This window comes from Mytilus galloprovincialis, chromosome 7 (assembly GCF_965363235.1).
Source record: "Mytilus galloprovincialis chromosome 7, xbMytGall1.hap1.1, whole genome shotgun sequence".
NCBI classification, from domain to species: domain Eukaryota; kingdom Metazoa; phylum Mollusca; class Bivalvia; order Mytilida; family Mytilidae; genus Mytilus; species Mytilus galloprovincialis.
The window spans coordinates 860,061-880,350 of record NC_134844.1 but is presented as its reverse complement, the minus strand read 5'-3'; the positions used below and the strand labels follow the sequence as shown (position 1 = coordinate 880,350).

At 37.0% G+C, this 20,290-nt stretch overlaps 1 protein-coding gene across 4 annotated transcripts; it reads left to right on the top strand.

Annotated features, from left to right (window-relative positions):
- Positions 1-724: 724 nt before the first annotated feature.
- Positions 725-6,328, top strand: LOC143082090 (opine dehydrogenase-like). 4 transcript variants are annotated; one of them, XM_076257641.1, is made up of 4 exons: positions 725-849; positions 3,383-3,422; positions 4,168-4,273; positions 4,830-6,328. In XM_076257641.1, exons 3-4 carry the CDS (start codon positions 4,171-4,173, stop codon positions 6,068-6,070), a joined length of 1,344 nt encoding a protein of 447 aa, XP_076113756.1. In that variant the 5' UTR covers positions 725-849; positions 3,383-3,422; positions 4,168-4,170; the 3' UTR covers positions 6,071-6,328. The 4 variants fall into 4 exon arrangements, with proteins under 4 accessions (XP_076113756.1, XP_076113754.1, XP_076113755.1 ...); XM_076257639.1 differs by having other exon boundaries at positions 4,165-4,273; XM_076257640.1 differs by lacking the exon at positions 725-849 and adding an exon at positions 1,198-1,244 and having other exon boundaries at positions 4,165-4,273.
- The last annotated feature ends 13,962 nt before the right edge of the window (positions 6,329-20,290 follow it).

Below are 20,290 nucleotides of genomic sequence, written 5' to 3'. Positions count from 1 at the left end.
CATCCTTAAAGAAGACTAGCTGCGAAATTGATACATGTATTTGCGGGGTCTTCTCCCTGCTTTTAAGATCCATTGTGGCCTTCGGTTATTGTCTGCTCTTTTGTCGGGTTGCTGCATCTGTGACACATTTCCCATTTCCAATGTCAATTTCATTTTTTCTGATTAAGATAATCCACTAGTTTTGTCGATGTCTTTGAAACAGCAACTTGCGTAAAAAAACTGGGCGGAAATATTGTTTATCTTACGCAAAATGCTGTTTTAAAGAAATCGACAAAACTAGTGGATTATCAAACATACAGCAACCCGACAAAAGAGAGACCACAACCGAAGGTATTATCATATGGGTTTACCTCATTGATGATGGCCATACAGTGACTTATAGTTGTTAACTTCTGTTATTGGGTCTTATGGAGTGTTGTCTCATCAATAGGTAATCTCTTATATAAATCACGTCCATTTACAGTTTATTGTTAGCGACTTCACTAGGAGGTCTAGACTGTACGTAGTGAAAGGTCAATAAAGTAGAACAATTTACATCAAAGTAAACCATTATTAGGTCGCTATTTATATCTATGAATGTATGAGATATGATCAGAAAAAATGAATTGAATAAAAATAATACTAACTTATAACGTGTGATTAAAACATACACAGTAACAATGTAAGCTAATGCATTGCTTATCACGTGACTGAGTATACTAAATAATCTTATTATTTAAACATTGTTGAACGTCTACAGCTATACTCGACGTGATATACACTATTATTGATGTTTATAACCTTGGCCTGTGGGTGACCGTTACACAAGGTTGACTACGGTCTAAACAAGGTCAGTCTCTAATGTACAAGGTAAGCACAATTATTTAGTTTTCATTTATTGTAACTGAAAAAGAATTTTAAATCAAAAACAAAAGGCATTTGCATTTTACAAATTTTCTAGCTCTCGATATCAGTTTGTAATAGTAAAAGTTACTGTAGGTGCAGATTTTCTAAATTTGTAAAAAAAAAAAAAAACCTTGCTGATGTGGGCTGATTACTAATGAGATAACCATAGCATATGTTAGATACTGTTCCTGTAGCTATTTGTAGTCGGAGGATTTATATAAATCAATAACATGTCAATGAGCCAAGCTTTTTATATATATGTAGTATAGTGATAGAATTGATTGTTAATTTACTGGAGTTTGCATGGTATTACTTATTTATTCTTTAATGAGGATAAACTGATGTAAAAGATAAATAAGGTATTTGATAAAAGTCATATTTTCTTCGTTGTTTAACACATATCGTTGTTCTATTAAACTTAATACATATCCGAAACTTATTTAAGCTTTTCATTAACGATCTGCCTCCAAAATTTAAGTCAAGTCCAGATGCTGTTGATATCAATGGGCGTAGAATTGATTGTCTTATGTACGCTGATGACATTATTGTATTATCAAACACTAAAAAAGGTCTTCAAAACCGACTTGATATATTGCATACTTATTGTATTGACTGGTGTCTAGATGTAAACCTGTCCAAAACAAAGGTTTTAGTTTTTAATAAGCCTGGAAAATTTTTGAAGGAATCACTTTATTTAGATAAAGAGGCTATAGAATGTGTTAATAAATGTAAATATTTAGGGATAGTCTTTACTTCTAGTGGTCTTTTTCAACAGGGGAAAGAAGAGCTATTAAAAAAATCCTTAAAGGCAAAATTTAAATTACAAAAATCCATGTCAGCTTGTAATCCAAGTATTGATACTGCTATTCATTTATATGATCACACAATAAAACCAATTTTATTATATTGTAGTGAAATTTGGGGTTCATTTAAAATTAACTCTGCTGCTTGCAAGAAAAAAGTGATTTTCTATTTGAATTAATATACATAAATGATTATTTGGAAAAATCACATTTCAGATATTTGAAGTATATTCTTGGTGTAAATAAGAAAGCCTCAAATTTAGCAGTGTTACCAGAGGTTGCAAGATTTCCTCTTTATTTTTCTGTCATTATATCTATGGTAAAATATGTACACAGGCTTAACAAATTGGACAAAGGGTTACTTTATGATGCTTATGTTTGTAATAAAATTTTAGATGCAGAAAACATTAATTGTTGGTATTCATCTATGAAATATGTTCTTCAATCACTTGATATACAAAATTTAGATACGAAGCTCAATAAATTAATTAAATTTGTAAAATGTAAACTTTGTAATAGTTTTAAAACATTTTGGTTGGTCAAAAGGTCTGAAACCTTATCACAAGGTAATAGTAAATTAGAAAATTATTTCAACCTCAATACTGACTTTGTAAAGGAGGCTTATCTATCAATTAAAGATTTTAGTATAAGAAGAGCTATATGTAAAATGAGAATAAGTGCTCATGATCTTAGAATTGAGAAAGATAGATATAGTAAAAAATATATAGAGAGAACTCAACGTCTATGTCATCACTGCTTATCACATGGATCAAATTCTATTGAAGATGAGACCCATTTTACAGTAAATTGTCCACTATATAATGAACAGAGGAAATTATTATTTGATAAAGTTATCACTTTTTGTACTAATTTTAAAGAACTACCTAATGATAAGAAAAATTTCTGGCTGTTCACAAATGAGCATTTACCTACTCTCATGTGCCTAGGAAATTACATTATTAAAGGTTTAGAAATAAGATCTAGATGTAAACAAAATATATGAAATAATATAATATTTTATTGTTATAACATTTTAATACAATAGTTATATAAAACACATGTTGTGTTAGGCTCTGATCCTGTCCATAACGTTATAGTATGGTATGTGTTTTCTGTTTTGCTTTTTCCAATCATATTGTGTTGTAAAATGATGCCCTTTATGGGTTCTTGATTAGATTAATAAAATTCTTATCTTATCTTATCTCTTATCCGATATCGGTTTCTTTCTTTCTTTATTTTGGCCAAATATCTATTGTTAAATGCAGCCAATAAATCTCTGACTAGAAAACTATATGTCATACTATTAATTACATTGTATCATGTGTGTTCTTTTGTGCTATTTATCATTTTTGTTACATATATATATATATATATATACACAATCTTTTAGACTCATACAATTTTTCCTGTTTGTGTGGTATTGTCAATTTTGATGATCCAATACCTATTAAGTTTACTGGTTGGTAGATTCTTATAGACTCTATATATATATATTGAGTACTATAACAATATATATATTGAGTACTATAACATGTAAATATTCAACTATCCCATCTATCTTACGACTTAACGAAGTGTATATTTCTGTGCCAATAAAACAGGCATTCAACATTATGTTTTCGTGATTATATTCCTCAAGTAGGATAAATGCTAGTATTGAGTTGTTTATATTCAGTAAAAATATTATTTTACAGAATGCTATGAAGAAATGATATAGAGAAATTCAAAATAAAGGTAAGTAGAAATCGGTGACTGTTTTAGGGACGACATCAAAAGTTCAATGAAGGATAAAAAACTTAATTCACATAGTTTTTTCACTGACCCCCAACCCCCTCTAAACTTAACTTAATTTGGGAAAAATTGATTGACCCATATAGATATATGTAAAATTCAATGTCGGATAACCGCATCTTGCAGCAGTTCAACCCCCCCCCCCCCCCCGGCACCCCCAAACTATTTGAATTAAGTTTTTTTTTTATCTTACATTGACCTTTTGATGTCGTCCCTTAAGGTGGTATTTATTGAAATGATCATGTTTAGCGATTTCTTGGAAGATATAATTTAAATTAATGAATTTATGTTTATTTCCAAGAGCATTGTGACTTTTGTCTTTTAATTGTAAATGCATTAAAAGGTGTAAGCCAGTATAAGTCAGTATGAATATCATTTATTAATTACATGTTAGTAGAATACATTTAATTGATATCTAGTGTTGACGAAAGATTGCACGACAAAAGTCACGGATGTTAAAATAAACGACGAACTCACGCTGACCATCTATGATTTTTACAGTGAAACGAAACACTATGTATGCAAATGATTTTTTTTCTCAAAAAAGATTTAAATATAATTTCAGAAAAATGTTATTAACATGATTAAAATTGTTAATTTGGCAATTTGACCTTTTTATTTTGAATGACACTATATTTTTGGTTGTTTATTTGTGACTGACACTATTATAATTTTTCTTAAAAAGCAGGTCATGGCAGGTCAAACACATAAAGAATTCCTGGCAGGTTTAGCCACTGGGGCAGTCGGCGTCAGCGTCATAGTTGGATTGAAACGTCTGTTCGACAGTATATCAGGTAAAAGTCTGATTATAGGTTGAAGAGTAATGTTTAAGCTGTTTCTTTTTTGTAACTTTTCACTTATTACATAAGTGTTGATAACATTTAAAAACACCCCGAGAAAAGAATAAGAATTGTTTCCAAAACAATCGCTTAAAATAGAAAAAAATAATGGTAAAATGCAGATATTGACTAAAGTGTCAGTAAGCGTACAACTATTTGGACAGACATGAAACATAACTACTCACTGTGACTTTTAGAAATAGAAGGCAAAAAGAAAAAAAAGATGAAAAGTATCCACATTTCCCACGAGTATGAATGAACAGCAAAATGTATAACCGAACGAAAATTAAAAAAAATCGAATTATGAATGAGGGCTGATTTGATTGAAAAACCGTCACTATCCGTTTATAATCACTCAAAAGTTGCATATCCATGCAAAAAATGTGTGCTAGATTTGTTTTAATTATATTGTATCGTTTTGTATCAAGGTTCAAAAACATTTTTTCAACGGATAGAGCCTTTTATGCTGGTTTTTTTTTCATTAACATAGTATTCCATTAATGAATTTCAGATAGTTTTCCAAAAGAGGGAAGAAATTTAAAGAAAGGTGTCCGACGATTAAAAATCCTTGTCTGTGGAGGTGGAAATGGCGCGCATTGCATGGCGGGAGTTGCCGGTTCCCATGCAGAAATTGATGTAAAGATTCTTTCACTTTTTGAAGACGAAGCTGAACGATGGTCAAATATATTAAAATCTAATTTTTTGACGGTCTACGAACCGCTTGTAAATGGGGGTCATATGGAAATATCAACCAAACCAAAGCTTGTTACGAATGATCCCGAGAAAGCTGTCGAAGGAGTTGATATTGTTTTCATGGTTGTACCCGCATTTGCTCACTCTCAGTACATTACGGCCATTGCACCATTTATTAAACCGAATACTTTAATTGTCGGGATGCCAGGACAGGCCGGTTTTGAGTTTCAGTGTATTAACATTTTGGGCCAGAAATCTTCCCAGCTGGCTATTGCATCGTTTGAATCTCTGCCATGGGCCTGTAGAGTTGATGATTTCGGAAAACATGTCCAATTAATCGGTTTCAAAGATGTCCTTGGCATGTCTGTAGTCACAGGAAAGGATTGTAAAATTCCGTTCCCCATTGTAGATACAATTCAAGATATATTTGGAAAGAAGCCAGCAATTAATTTAGTTCAGAATTATATTGCAATTAATCTCATGGCAAAATCTATTATACACCCTCCGCTCATGTATGGTAATTGGAGTAACTGGGACGGTAAACCTGTCAGGGAGAAACCATTGTTTTATCAGGGCGTGGATACAAAGCAAGCAAGTTTACTTTCTAAGGTTAGCGACGAATGTATACTTACAGCGAAAAAGATAGAGAAGCTACGAAATGATCTGAAAATGAAAGATGTCATTCATATATTTGATTGGTATAAAACTTATTACCATGACGAGATCACTGATGACAGTTCGCTGATGATGGCCATGAAAACAAATGCAGCATACGATGGTCTTCTCCACCCAATGAAAAATGTGGAAGGTGGATTTGTCCCAGATTTTAACTACCGGTATACGAGAGAAGACATTCCGTATGGTCTCGTGGTGATGAAAGGTATAGCGGAACTAGCTGGAGTGGCGACACCTACGATGGATGAAATAATCACATGGGCACAGAATAAGCTGGGAAAAGAATATTTGGTGAACGGGAGGTTAACTGGAAAGGATTTAAAAGAGGCCCGGGCCCCTCAGTCTTTTGGATTCAAAACACTTGATGAACTGTTTAATATTTAGCTCTTGTTGATATGGTAACGATAATAACATCTTAACATGATCTTATTTTGATAAATAAACATTGTCAGGCATGCAAACATGTTATATGGTGCCTTAACTTTGTATATATTATATATATGCAATTGTAATTTAAAAGCGCTCTAAAAGTGAACAAAACGAAGTGCAGCGTTTATAATCGTTCATATTAGGCATTGGGGAAAAAGCTAACCTACCTCATACCGTATACAATTATTTAAAATAAAATATCCATCTGTAATAGTTTGCTACGTTTCATTTATATAAACCTCATTAATGATAAGGGTATGGTATAGGTATAATGCTAATATATAGATTCCAACACAGGAATATATAATTGTTTATTGTATTTCCCAGTAATCTTGATATGTGTAAAGAACAATTACACTTACATGTGCAAGTACAACTAAAATCGATAGCAGTGGAAAAATACTTTTATAACGATGGGCTAATCAGTAAAAATAACTGCAACATCTAAATATGTATCAACGATATGAATCAGTTTGACACGGTTTTGCATCAGTTGTTCCTCTGTTAATGGTCAATAGATTATGTGGATGTGTTCTTTACACAAAACAGATAGAGAAAATTACAAGGGGCGATAAAGAAAACATAAGTCAAATATATAAAACAGATAACGAAAAAAAAAGCATCGAACAGACAAAAATCCACAAATCATTACACAGAAAACTATAGATAAAGGAACCTGGAACTTTAAAAACCCTGCGCCAACTGTTGACCATACTCCACTAATAATACTGCAGTGTTCATCCTGTTTAATACATTGCTCAGTCATACCTGTTGGTTTTTCATCACAGAATAGCAGAATGGGGCATCTATCTCTAGTATACCTATTGGACATCATCAAATTCCTAGACCAATCCACGAATTAGGTCCACTATTTTTATCTGACATCATCAAATGAATGGAGTAAACTTTAACGACTGACATTGCCTTTTCACACCTCATTCATTGATACACAGTCATATTGTCATATTGTATTACACATCACCTTTTCACGAAGACCTCGTTGATCTACATATGTATTGACATATTGTATAGACATCGCCTTTTTACGAAGATCTCATTGATCTACAGATGTATTGACATATTGTATAGACATCACATTTTCACGAAGATCTCATTGAACTACAGATGTATTGACATATTGTATAGACATCGCCTTTTCACGAAGATCTCATTGAACTACATACATATTGACATATTGTATAGACATCACATTTTCACGAAGATCTCATTGATCTACAGATGTATTGACATATTGTATAGACATCACATTTTCACGAAGACCTCATTGATCTACAGACGTATTGACATATTGTATAGACATCACCTTTTCACGAAGATCTCATAGATCTACAGACATATTGACATATTGTATTAGACATCACCTTTTCATGAAGACCTCATTGATCTACAGATGTATTGACATATTGTATGGACATCACCTTTTCACACAGATTTCATTTATCTACTGACGTATTGACATATTCTATAGACATCACCTTTTCATGAAGACCTCATTGATCTACATCTGTATCGACATATTGTATAGACATCGTGTTTCACGCAGACCTCATTGATCTACAGATGTATTGACATATTGTATAGACATCACCTTTTCACCTAGACCTCATTGATCTACAGATGTATTGACATATTGTATAGACATCACCTTTTCACATAGACCTCATTGATCTACAGATGTATTGACATATTGTATAGACATCACATTTTCATGAAGACCTCATTGATCTACATCTGTATCGACATATTGTATAGACATCGTGTTTCACGCAGACCTCATTGATCTACAGATGTATTGACATATTGTATAGACATCACCTTTTCACGAATACCTCATTGATCTACAGATGTATTGACATATTGTATAGTCATCACCTTTTCACGAAGATCTCATAGTCCTACAGACTATTTGATATATTGTATAGACCTCACATTTTTATGTAGACCTCATTGATCTACAGACGCATTGACATATTGTAAAGACATCGCCTTTACACGAATATCTCATCGATCTACAGACATATTGACATATTGTATAGACATCGCCTTTTCACGGAGACCTCATTGATCTACAGACGTATTGACATATTGTATAGACATCACCTTTACACGAATATCTCATCGATCTACAGACATATTGACATATTGTATAGACATCGCCTTTTCCCGAAGATCTAATTTATCTACAGATGTATTGATATATTGTATAGACATCACCTTTTCACGGAGACCTCATTGATCTACAGATGTATTGACATATTGTATAGACCTCACATTTTTATGTAGACCTCATTCATCTACATACATATTGACATATTGTATAGACATCCCCTTTTCACGAAGACCTCATTGATCTACAGACGTATTGACATATTGTATAGACATCACCTTTACACGAATATCTCATCGATCTACAGACATATTGACATATTGTATAGACATCGCCTTTTCCCGAAGATCTAATTTATCTACAGATGTATTGATATATTGTATAGACATCACCTTTTCACGGAGACCTCATTGATCTACAGATGTATTGACATATTGTATAGACATCACATTTTCACGTAGATCTCATTGATCTACAGACGCATTGACATATTGTATAGACATCACCTTTTCACGAAGACCTAATTTATCTACAGATGTATTGATATATTGTATAGACATCACCTTTACACGAAGACCTCATTGATCTACAGACGTATTGACATATTGTATTAGACATCACCTTTACACGAATATCTCATCGATCTACAGACATATTGACATATTGTATAGACATCGCCTTTTCCCGAAGATCTCATTGAACTACATACATATTGACCTATTGTATTAGAAATTTTCTTTTCACGAAGACTTCATTGATCTACTAACGCATTGACAGATTGTATTAGACATCAACTTTTCATAGAAGCGGTATAGATGTTCCTGTGTTATTTAAAAAAAAAAACTCCCGTCCTGTTTGTCCTACATATTGTATACTACACTTGGGCTAAGTTCATGTAACCAGATAAATGAGGCTTTGGGTTTTTCATGTTATGTCACAGGAAAAGGAAAGCGAAAAAGCTCTCCCGTTCACTGTTGACCTTATAGTATTATCGAAAGATAATCTAGAACAGGTTTGTCATTTTCTGGCATTGCACGGAAATATTTGTGGATATCCACGTGTATTTTTATTGAATAATATATGACTCTGAAAAACATATTAATACCATTCAGAAAACAAGAATTCTAGATTTTGAAAATGAGGTTAAACAACTCCGGAACGTATTGCAAACTTTCAAGGATTATGGCAGAACAGAAGTAAATACACAAAGTAGAGATGGAGATCTTAATATACCACCTAGATCACAACTCAGAGAACAACTACCTCAACAAGAAACATGCTGTCCAAAAAGAACTGTCCATTGAAATCACAGGGAAGACTTTTTGGAAACAAGACTTAAGCGTTTGGAAAGTCAAATGGTACAGAACATGATTATCAACTTTTCACTTATCAATTAGCGCTATTTACAGGTGAGACTTCCGCACCAGAATCCATCTTCTTATCCATCTCCACCATACTATGCTCATAATCCACATATACCATATCATAGACAAAACCAAGTGCATCAACATGTTGTACCTCATCCTGTCAATATTCAGCCGCGTCAACCTTATACATCATATCCGGTCCATAACCAGCATCACCGTACCTTTGTACCATATCCTTCTTACAATCACTTCAATCAATCTTATATACCTCATTATGGACAACCACCTCAATTGTGTACAGGTGTACATACTCAGGCACGAAACTTCCAAGATATTATTCAAGGTTACAGAACTCATCCTATCGTCTCTAACCATCATAGTCAAGCTTTCCAGAATAGGACAACCAATATGGGCAACCCTGTATTACAGAGCAATCATCCTCCTTAAGTATACCACCAGCAGCAACAAATTCCTCATCTTAACATCATGACTACGGCTACTGCATCTGCTCAACAACATCCAGAAGCAGTTCCAAGTAGGATTCATAATGTACTCAATTATGATCCATTGAACCAACAACTGAACCATCAAGACAATGCTCCCAACAACCTGGAGACATATCGTCAGACCAAGACAGAGTTGCACCACAGATTGTACACTCCTCTTATCCATTCATGCACGATCAGACTCGTCATGTTATATCTGCCTCTGCCTCAGAGAAGCCGGTTCATCACACAAACTGTACAACGGTTCGGAACAACAAAAGGTCTAACCGTAGGACAGAGGTATCTGACAAACACCAACAATTTGGACACTCCTCGATCCCGCCCAAAGATGATAACATCACAGTAGAGGAAAAGAACCACCTTTTGCAGGAGATGAGCCTCACAGAACAGCCACCAGATCAGCTTCTTCAGGAGGAAATCCTCCTAATAGAGAGAATATCAGAATAACAACCTGTAACATAGAGGGAGTGAGATCAAATATATCTTTCCTCCAGCTCCTATCTGAAGATTCACACATTGTGTGCCTGCAAGAACATTTTCTCTGGGATTGCCAATCAAATATACTACACTCAATTCTTCTTGATAATCATACTAGGTGCAATGACACAAACGAACCGTTATCAGGTTTTAAACTTCCTAGAGGTCGTGCAAGAGTATATATCTTGTGGCCAAAACAATGGACAAATGAACAAATTCAAAAGCTTCCTGATGGAAATGAAAGGATGATAGCTATTCTGATTTCATCAGACGTGGACGTATGTCTTATAAACATCTATATGCCAACTATGGACAAAGACTCGTCTTACGAATATGGAGAATGTCTCGACCTCATTCATAACATAGCAACAAAATATCTGAATACTCATGCTATTATACTATGTGGGGATTTGAATGGGACAATTCTACAAAACAGAAATAATAAGCATGATCAATTATTAAAGGAATTTATTCAAGAACTTAACTTTACTGCTGATAAAGATAAATCTGACAGACAAACTTTCTTCCATCATTAAGGACAATCAAGCTACCAAATAGATTATATCTTCTCCTCTTAAGAAAATCTGATTAAAAAGTATACAATATGGAATAGTTCATCCTCAAATGTCTCAGCTCATGTGCCAGTATCAATGACGACTAACATTATCATACCCATTGGTGTAAACAAAGCCAAAAAAGAAATTAAAACAGTTCATAAGCTTCAATGGGACCAGACCGATCTCCCTCTTTATATAGAATCTGTTCAGAATGAAATTTCAAAGCTGCAATTGACTCAAAAACCATCCAACAGCATCCAAAATATCACAAAAGCCTTACTTACAGCCTCAAACAAAGCAGTACCAACCAAACCCATTAGACTGAAAGGACCAAAATGGAAGGCATCACCTAGGGTAAAAAAAAAATATTTAAAAAATTGCAAGCAGCTATACTCAAAATGGAAATTCGCCGACCACCCTTTCAGGAAACAACTAAAAGCAGAAAAGAAAAATCTCCGCAGTCAGCAAAGAAAGGAACATGCTGAAGATAGATTGAATTTATACCAGCAAATTATGGATAATCCATCCACAGATTTATTCTACAAATTAATAAACAGGAATAGATCCAACAAATTCAACAGGTATAGACATAGAGGGTGAATTAGAATTCAATCCTGCTTTACACATGATACAGAGAAAGGCATTCGCAAAGTACTATGAAGATCTCAGTATCCCAAAAGAATCAAAGGAGTAGGTTCAGTAAGACCCCTTTTTGGCCCCAAAATATAGCAGTTTTACAAAATTGTTAATTTAAAAATGTAAACCTTTAGTTATTTATTGGACAGTAGAATGCTTCTGCTACATAAATATGGGCTGTTTTTGACAATACAATGCACATATATCCAGTACTAGCACGATTAAGTCATGCTAAATTACTGAAATCCTCATAATTCTTGCATTTTAGTTAAATTTTAGACGGTTTTCGTGTAAAACAAAAGTGGCCGCATTTGTGTTCATCCTTAATATTGAAATGTAAGTTGTATTTTATGATAATACATAACATATATAAAGATTGAGGATGAACACGGATGCGGCCACTTTCATTTTTACCAAAAACCATCTGAAAAGTGACATTTTTCGGCATATTTGGTAGATTTTTCATATTTGAGCTTGAATCCGATCGTTTTTAATGACTAAATCTGTTAAAATCTTTCACATAAACTAATTAATTCAAATAAAATAGACACTTAAGTGTTTAAAAAGTGGTCAAAATCTTTCGTCAGATGAACTTGAAATTTGAGGCCAAAATCGGTCCTTACTGGACCTACTCCTTTGATAACTCATATTTGGAACTATGCCAAATAAGGCAGCGACTCGTGGAAGAAGTTCTATATAACCAACAAACAAATATAGAACCGTACAAAGAAGATGACATCTCCAAAGCTATAGACAACCTAAACACTGGCAAATCTCCAGATGAGTACGGATTATGTGCAGAACATCTAAAACTTACTAAAGAAACAGTCACACCGACGCTCACAAATATATATAATAAAAGAGGGACGAAAGATACCAAAGGGACAGTCAAACTCATAAATCCAAAACAAACTGACAACGCCATGGCTAAAAATGAAAAAGACAAACAGAAAAACAATAGTACACACGACACAACATAGAAAACTAAAGAATAAACAACACGAACCCCACCAAAAACTAGGGGTGATCTCAGGTGCTCCGGAAGGGTAAGCAGATCCTGCTCCACATGTGGCACCCGTCGTGTTGCTTATGTGATTACAAATCCGGTAAATAGTCTTATTCGGTAGGTCATATTCATGAAAGGGAAGGGGTTAGGGTTATATACTCATTAATAGAACTGTCCCAACTGAATTCAAGTCCGGAATTCTAACTCCAGTACTTAAAAAGGAAAAAAATCAATGTCTAGTTTCCAGCTATAGAGGAATCATCGTAACCCCTGTAATCTCTAAACTCTATGAACTCTGTATTCTTGGCAAACTCAGTATTACTCCTAACACTGACCTACAATTTGGATTTAGAAAAGGGCTATGTCCAATAATTGCTATTCTCATTATATCCGAATTCAAATGTGAACGGAAAAACAACTCTCTCTATCTGGCTACTGTTCATGTCGAATCTGCCTTTGATGTAGTCCAGCATCCACGACAAAATGCTAGATAGGAATATACACCCAGATCTATGGTTTGTCATAAAAGATCTATACTCTAGCCTTACATCTAAAGTTAAATGGCAAGGAGAACTTAGTGACAGCTTCAATATACTCCAAGGAGTTAGGCAGGGTGAAATATTGTCAACTCATCTGTATAAAATATTTGTAGAGGATCTCCTAGTAGAATTAGAGAAAAATACAATAGGATTCAGTCTGGGAGATATATACTGTGGAACGCCTACCTGTGCTGACGACATTGCCCTGATAAGCTCTAATCCAGCAGAACTACAAATAATGCTAAACACCATTGGAAGATATGCAAATCAACATCATTACAATATCCATCCAACAAAATCGAAAGTCATCTGCTACGGGCCTGCAAAGAATCACAGAACAATTAAACACCTGAAACTTATCAGAAAATATAACTGAACTCTCAAATGAAACTATACATTTAGGCCTAAAAAGATCAGGCAAAAAGGAAAATGAAGTAAATATAGAAGACCGTGTAAAATCTGCTCGAAGAACAAAATATGCCTTTATGAATTCAGGACTGCATGGTACAAATGGACTTAGCCCTAAAATCTCCTACACAATATGTTCTACCAAGACTACTATATGGTTTTGAAATCCTTTCTTTAACAAAAACTCAGATTCAGATTTTGGAGAGGTTCCCTATTGGTACACTGCGTGCAATACAAGCTCTTGTCACGAGGACAACAAAACCGGCGGTATACTTACTCCTTGGAGTTCTCCCTGTAGAAGCAGAAATTCACAAGAGGAAATTAACATTTCTACATTCCCTTACAACCTGCTCCAACAATAAAATTAAAGAAATCATTAACAGACAAACAGTGAACTTTGACAACAACAATAGCTTCTTCTTTCAACCTGCTTTATTACTATCAAAATATAATCTACCGGACATCTTTCACAAAAACATTCCAATTCCATCAAAACTGTCCTGGAAGAAATTAGTAAAAACAGAAATCTCATCCTTCTGGACCCGCAGACTCAAAGAGGAAGCTCACTAAATGTCATCTTTAAAATTTCTGAACCTCAACTTTAGCATTGCAGAAACAATTCATCCTGTATGGGACTCAGTAGAGCAGAATATGATAGAAATTCGAAAAGCATCTACTAACGTGAGGATGCTGACAGGGACCTACATGGTGCAAGCCGACAAACACAAGTTCAGCCAATATACAATTGACCCAGATGCCTGCTATGCCACAGGGAAATATAGGATATCTTACATGTTCTTACACAGTGTCCTGTTCTAGGCAATGAGAGAAAAGAATACTTCACTCCTATTAAACAACTTGTGACTCAAAACTCTCCTCCTCGAACATGGGAACTGCTGTTTCATAATAAACTAGCAGTTTTGCAACTTATACTGGACTGTACAAAATATATCAAACAACTTGGATTCAAAGAAGAGTTAATTCTTAAACTGGAAACGCTTACAAAACACTTCTGTTTCAAGCTACATTACAAAAGATTATCTCTTCTGAAAAAGCGAGACGGCTGACAATTATCATAAAGCATTGGATGGTGAAACATAGACAATGAAAAAGTGAAATATTAGATAAATTTTTAAACTATCATGAATGTTACTGTATTTATAGATCCAACTATTCTGTAACATGTATTTTATTCTTACATAATTTTAGGAAAGCTTTTTGCTTGTAAAATGAATGACTAATTATTTGGGTTATATGACCTTCTGTAGATTGGTTTATCTTTTTTATGTATATAAATGTAAATTTTATCTACTATGACTTATTTTTTTAACAATTCACTGTCAATGTATAGCACACCACCACTGGATTTTACCTTGATGTACTATATTTTATCCCTGTTTCTTCCCCTGTTTAATATTTTAATATTACCCAATAAGAGGTGTTCCTTATATATAATAAGAAGCTCATACGAAGAAAAGCAAGAAGTAACCAAGTAAAGTAATCATTTATTGAACAGTTTAGGCCATTTATAACATTAATTCAATGATGTTATAACAAATCTAACATTAATACATTTCATGTAGAAATTTATTTCATTTTTTTTTAGGAGGGGGATAATTTTGGGCTAATTTCGATGATAGATAAATAGATCTTCCTTAGAACAACTGTTTGTTTTCTTTTTTCACTTCGAAAATAATTGTAAATAATTTAAAGCTGCCTTCAAAATAAAACGTTTGAAAACAGCCATATATGAATCTCAAATATATCTGGGTTTTTTTTGCATTTTTTTGTGATTTTTATCATTAAAAGGGATAATTCTACCAATAAATTCTAACTCTGGATTGTAAATTTTACATCGGAATTGTTCTTTGTAGCTATTTTAGTCATCTGAATTCGTTTTTGACATTTGATTTGCTAACATAGTGCCAAAATTTCCATTTTCTAATTTTGTTTACAATTTTCATCGATTTTTGGTTAAAATTAATGTTTTTAGCCCAAAATGGTGATTTCCGATCGTACGATTTTTCTAGACTTCTCATATATGATTGTGTCATGCTTTGGTATTATACAACTGTTGAAACCATTTCTGTTGCAATTGAGCGCTATAAAACCAGGTTTAATCCACCATTTTCTACATTTGAAAATGCCTGTACCAAGTCAAGAATATGACCACGGTGTGTATTCGGAACGCTTGCCTTCCGATTCGATCGACGGTAACGCTTGCTTTCCGATACGTGTAACGCTTGCTTTCAGATGTTTGTTGACGGAAAAGCAGAAGTCAGGTGCTAAATATGGATGATGCTTCAATCTGGGGGTATGTGGTGTTTTTTGTTGTATCTCGCGGAACATTAGAAGTAGTAGGGACGGATCAGTTTTATGCAACCACAAAACGCAGGGCGCTAGGGCGCTGACGTCATATGCGCATGCCCCGCCCCTATTATGATATATGGGCATATACTAGCCCTAATGACGTCAGCGGAAGTAAGGAAGATGAGTCACGACGGATGGACGCCGGTCATATTTGGTCATGACGCAACCATGAATCATCAGGATGCAAGATCAGGACATGACTCACTACATGACAATACCATGATGTACGTATGAAAATTCGAGAAGTATTTTTTCTGTTCGTTATGATGTTTTATGCAACCACAAAAATGCAAGGCGCTAAGGCGCTGACGTCATATGAACAGTATGACTCACGTAGATCTTTGCCAATTCTAGTATGAATGGCTATGTATCAAAACGGAAGCACCAGATGTCGGATTATGACTCTTGGACCACCATATGATGAATTCCATATATGGAAATCGACCACAATACCCTATGACCATATATGGAAATTATGACCAAATTTGGTAAGAACCTTATTTTCACTCAAAATAAACATACATGACCATATATGGAAATCGACAAAACAACCTATGACCATATATGGAAATCATGACCAAATTTGGTAAAAACCTTATTTCCGTTGAAAAATCAAAATAAAATACATGACCATATATGGAAACCGACCAGATACCCTATGATCATATATGGAAATGATGACCAAATTTGGAAAAAAAACTTTTATTTTCACTCAAAAATCAAAATGAACATATATGGACAGCAGGTCACGTGATCGTATCGAGGAACGTTGACTCTGGTACAAAACAAGGGAAGCAACTCTGTATATATATATCTCTCGTGGAGTGACAATTCAACGAGGCAAGGTCACGTGATCGTATCGAGGAACTCTGATACAAAAAAGGGAAGCAACTCTTCATGATGTGAACATCAATCACCGATTAATCGTATCGTGTTCGGGGCAAATAGAAAAAATACCAACGCAGATGTCAGTTTCATATATATTTATTACATTCATTCGTTCAATGCAAGCAGTTTGTCGTTGTTACTCATCAAGTCTCTAGACGAAAAATCTTTCATAATGTCTTCCATGCTAATGTTTCTATATCTCATCTTCACGAAATGTACACAATAGAGTCCGCACGTATCGGATGATCCCGGTTGCACTTGAGTCGTACTGAATCTGTATTGAGGTCCATTGGCGATGAGCACGTTCCTGAAGCGACGAAGGTAATACTCCGGAGAACGTCCGAACGAATCGAAAAATTCGACGAGTCCCTCTCGCGGGAAGTGGAACGCCACCCAGTGAATGCCCTTGCCGTCGCAGTCGTCCGTGTTGACGACGAAACTGCGGGGTCTGTTCGAGACTTCATCCGGCAGTTCATCGACACAACACACGGTCGCCGGCAAGTCTTCGAGATAACACTCCAGTTCGTATCCGTAGGTTCCCTCCACGGCGTCGTCTTCCGTTCTGCATCGTTTGGCGGATGGTTCGTCGCCACAGTCCCTCTCTTGATGGATCTCGAGTCCCCGGTCGTGCGCAAATACTAGTCCGCATGCGCGGCAAGCCATCAGGTCCGATTCGCTTCCGACGTTTTCTTCCCCGAGTTCCATGGTGTTCGATTCGCTTCCGTAGGAATCGACGTCTTCGTCCTCGGCTTCGGCGTCGTCCTCGCCTCCGCCCAAGACGTCGCTACGTAATCTCAAGTGTTCGGGTGTAGCGGCCTTCAGATCCACCAGAAGGTATCCGAAGGGTCTCCTCGTGGCCTCTCGGAACGTTTGGATCAAGAGGTGTCTCTGACTCGGATACATCTGTCTACCTAGCGTGGCGACGGGCTGGCGATCGACTGGATTGTCGAAGAGGACCAGGTAGTGACAGTTTCTCCTCTGAGTCGGATCCTTCCCGAAATACAGGTTCTGATTCACAGCCACCACCGACAGGTTCCGATGATGCGATCCTTCCGTGAACAAGTTGTTGATGCGACGGTCTTTGGCCGAGGTCGACATCAGGTCGTCCAGCACGAGTAAGTTTCTGGTCCGTGCATCGAAGAAGTGATCGGCTTCCAACTCGGTCGGGATACCGCGAACGAATTGCACGGTGGGCACCACCGTCTTTCGAATCTCGTCGTAGAGGGGTTGCCATCGTCGGTACAGCCAGACGATCCTCTCCGGCACCGGGTTGCACGTGGATCGCAGGAGGTCGGACCGGAGACGATCATGGTGAACGGGTGTTGAAAACGAAAACTTTCTTGCGTTTACCTAGATCACACTTAATGAAAGGAACGTGGGAGTGTGCTCTGTTGGAGATGACCTTTGTACCGGCTTTTGAAACGTCTACGCAGAGGATGTACGTGTGTTGCGATCTGGTAAGGGATGAATCTTACGTCAGAGACACTTACCTGCCACTGCTTCAATCCGTAGCCATCAGAAAAGAAGAGACCACGGAGATAATTTTCGAGAGACCGCTCTACCTCGCGTCGAGGGGAGGCGAGACGGAAATATTGGAAATCACCTTGAGAGACGATCGACTTCGCGTGTGCCGTTGCAAAGATGATCACGTGTTCTGCTTGCTTCATTTCCGACAAAAGTTATAAGAGGGAAAGTTCCACCCTTGAAGTGAGGGTGGAGTGTCCTAGCTGTCAAAGAACGTTTTCGAGAAGAGACGTCTTGTTGAGACATCATCGAAATAAGCATGGTACTGGCGTACCACTGCCGCCGCCGCCACCGCAAAATGCGACGCAAGAAAGTTTTCGTTTTCAACACCCGTTCACCATGATCGTCTCCGGTCCGACCTCCTGCGGCAAGACGTTTTTCGTGAAGGAAGCATTGCGAAGATCCACGTGCAACCCGGTGCCGGAGAGGATCGTCTGGCTGTACCGACGATGGCAACCCCTCTACGACGAGATTCGAAAGACGGTGGTGCCCATCGTGGAATTCGTTCGCGGTATCCCGACCGAGTTGGAAGCCGATCACTTCTTCGATGCACGGACCAGAAACTTACTCGTGCTGGACGACCTGATGTCGACCTCGGCCAAAGACCGTCGCATCAACGACTTGTTCACGGAAGGATCGCATCATCGGAACCTTGTGGTGGTGGCTGTGAATCAGAACCTGTGTTTCGGGAAGGATCCGACTCAGAGGAGAAACTGTCACTACCTGGTCCTCTTCGACAATCCAGTCGATCGCCAGCCCGTCGCCACGCTAGGTAGACAGATGTATCCGAGTCAGAGACACCTCTTGATCCAAACGTTCCGAGAGGCCACTAGGAGACCCTTCGGATACCTTCTGGTGGATCTGAAGGCCGCTACACCCGAACACTTGAGATTACGTAGCGACGTCTTGGGCGGAGGCGAGGACGACGCCGAAGCCGAGGACGAAGACGTCGATTCCACCGGAAGCGAATCGAACACCATGGAACTCGGGGAAGAAAACGTCAGAAGCGAATCGGACCTGATGGCTTGCCGCGCATGCGGACTGGTATTTGCGCACGCCCGGGGACTAGAGATCCATCAAGAGAGGGACTGTGGCGACGAACCATCCGCCAAACGATGCAGAACGGAAGACGACGCCGTGGAGGGAACCTACGGATACGAACTGGAGTGTTATCTCGAAGACCTGCCTGCGACCGTGTGTTGTGTCGATGAACTGCCGGATGAAGTCTCGAACAGACCCCGCAGTTTCGTCGTCAACACGGACGACTGCGACGGCAAGGGCATTCACTGGGTGGCGTTCCACTTCCCGCGAGAGGGACCCGTCGAATTTTTCGATTCGTTCGGACGTTCTCCGGAGTATTACCTTCGTCGCTTCAGGAACGTGCTCATCGCCAATGGACCTCAATACAGATTCAGTACGACTCAAGTGCAACCGGGATCATCCGATACGTGCGGACTCTATTGTGTACATTTCGTGAAGATGAGATATAGAAACATTAGCATGGAAGACATTGTGAAAGATTTTTCGTCTAGAGACTTGATGAGTAACGACGACAAACTGCTTGCATTGTACGAATGAATGTAATAAATATATATGAAACTGACAACTGCGTTGGTATTTTTTCTATTTGCCCCGAACACGATACGATTAATCGGTGATTGATGTTCACATCATGAAGAGTTGCTTCCCTTTTTTGTATCAGAGTTCCTCGATACGATCACGTGACCTTGCCTCGTTGAATTGTCACTCCACGAGAGATATATATATAT

Coding starts and splice junctions, on each gene's coding strand:
- LOC143082090 (XM_076257641.1), top strand. CDS start 4,171: ATGGCAGGTCAAACACATAAAGAATTCCTGGCAGGTTTAGCCACTGGG. Junction 4,274..4,829: donor TCTGTTCGACAGTATATCAG/GTAAAAGTCTGA, acceptor AATGAATTTCAG/ATAGTTTTCCAAAAGAGGGA.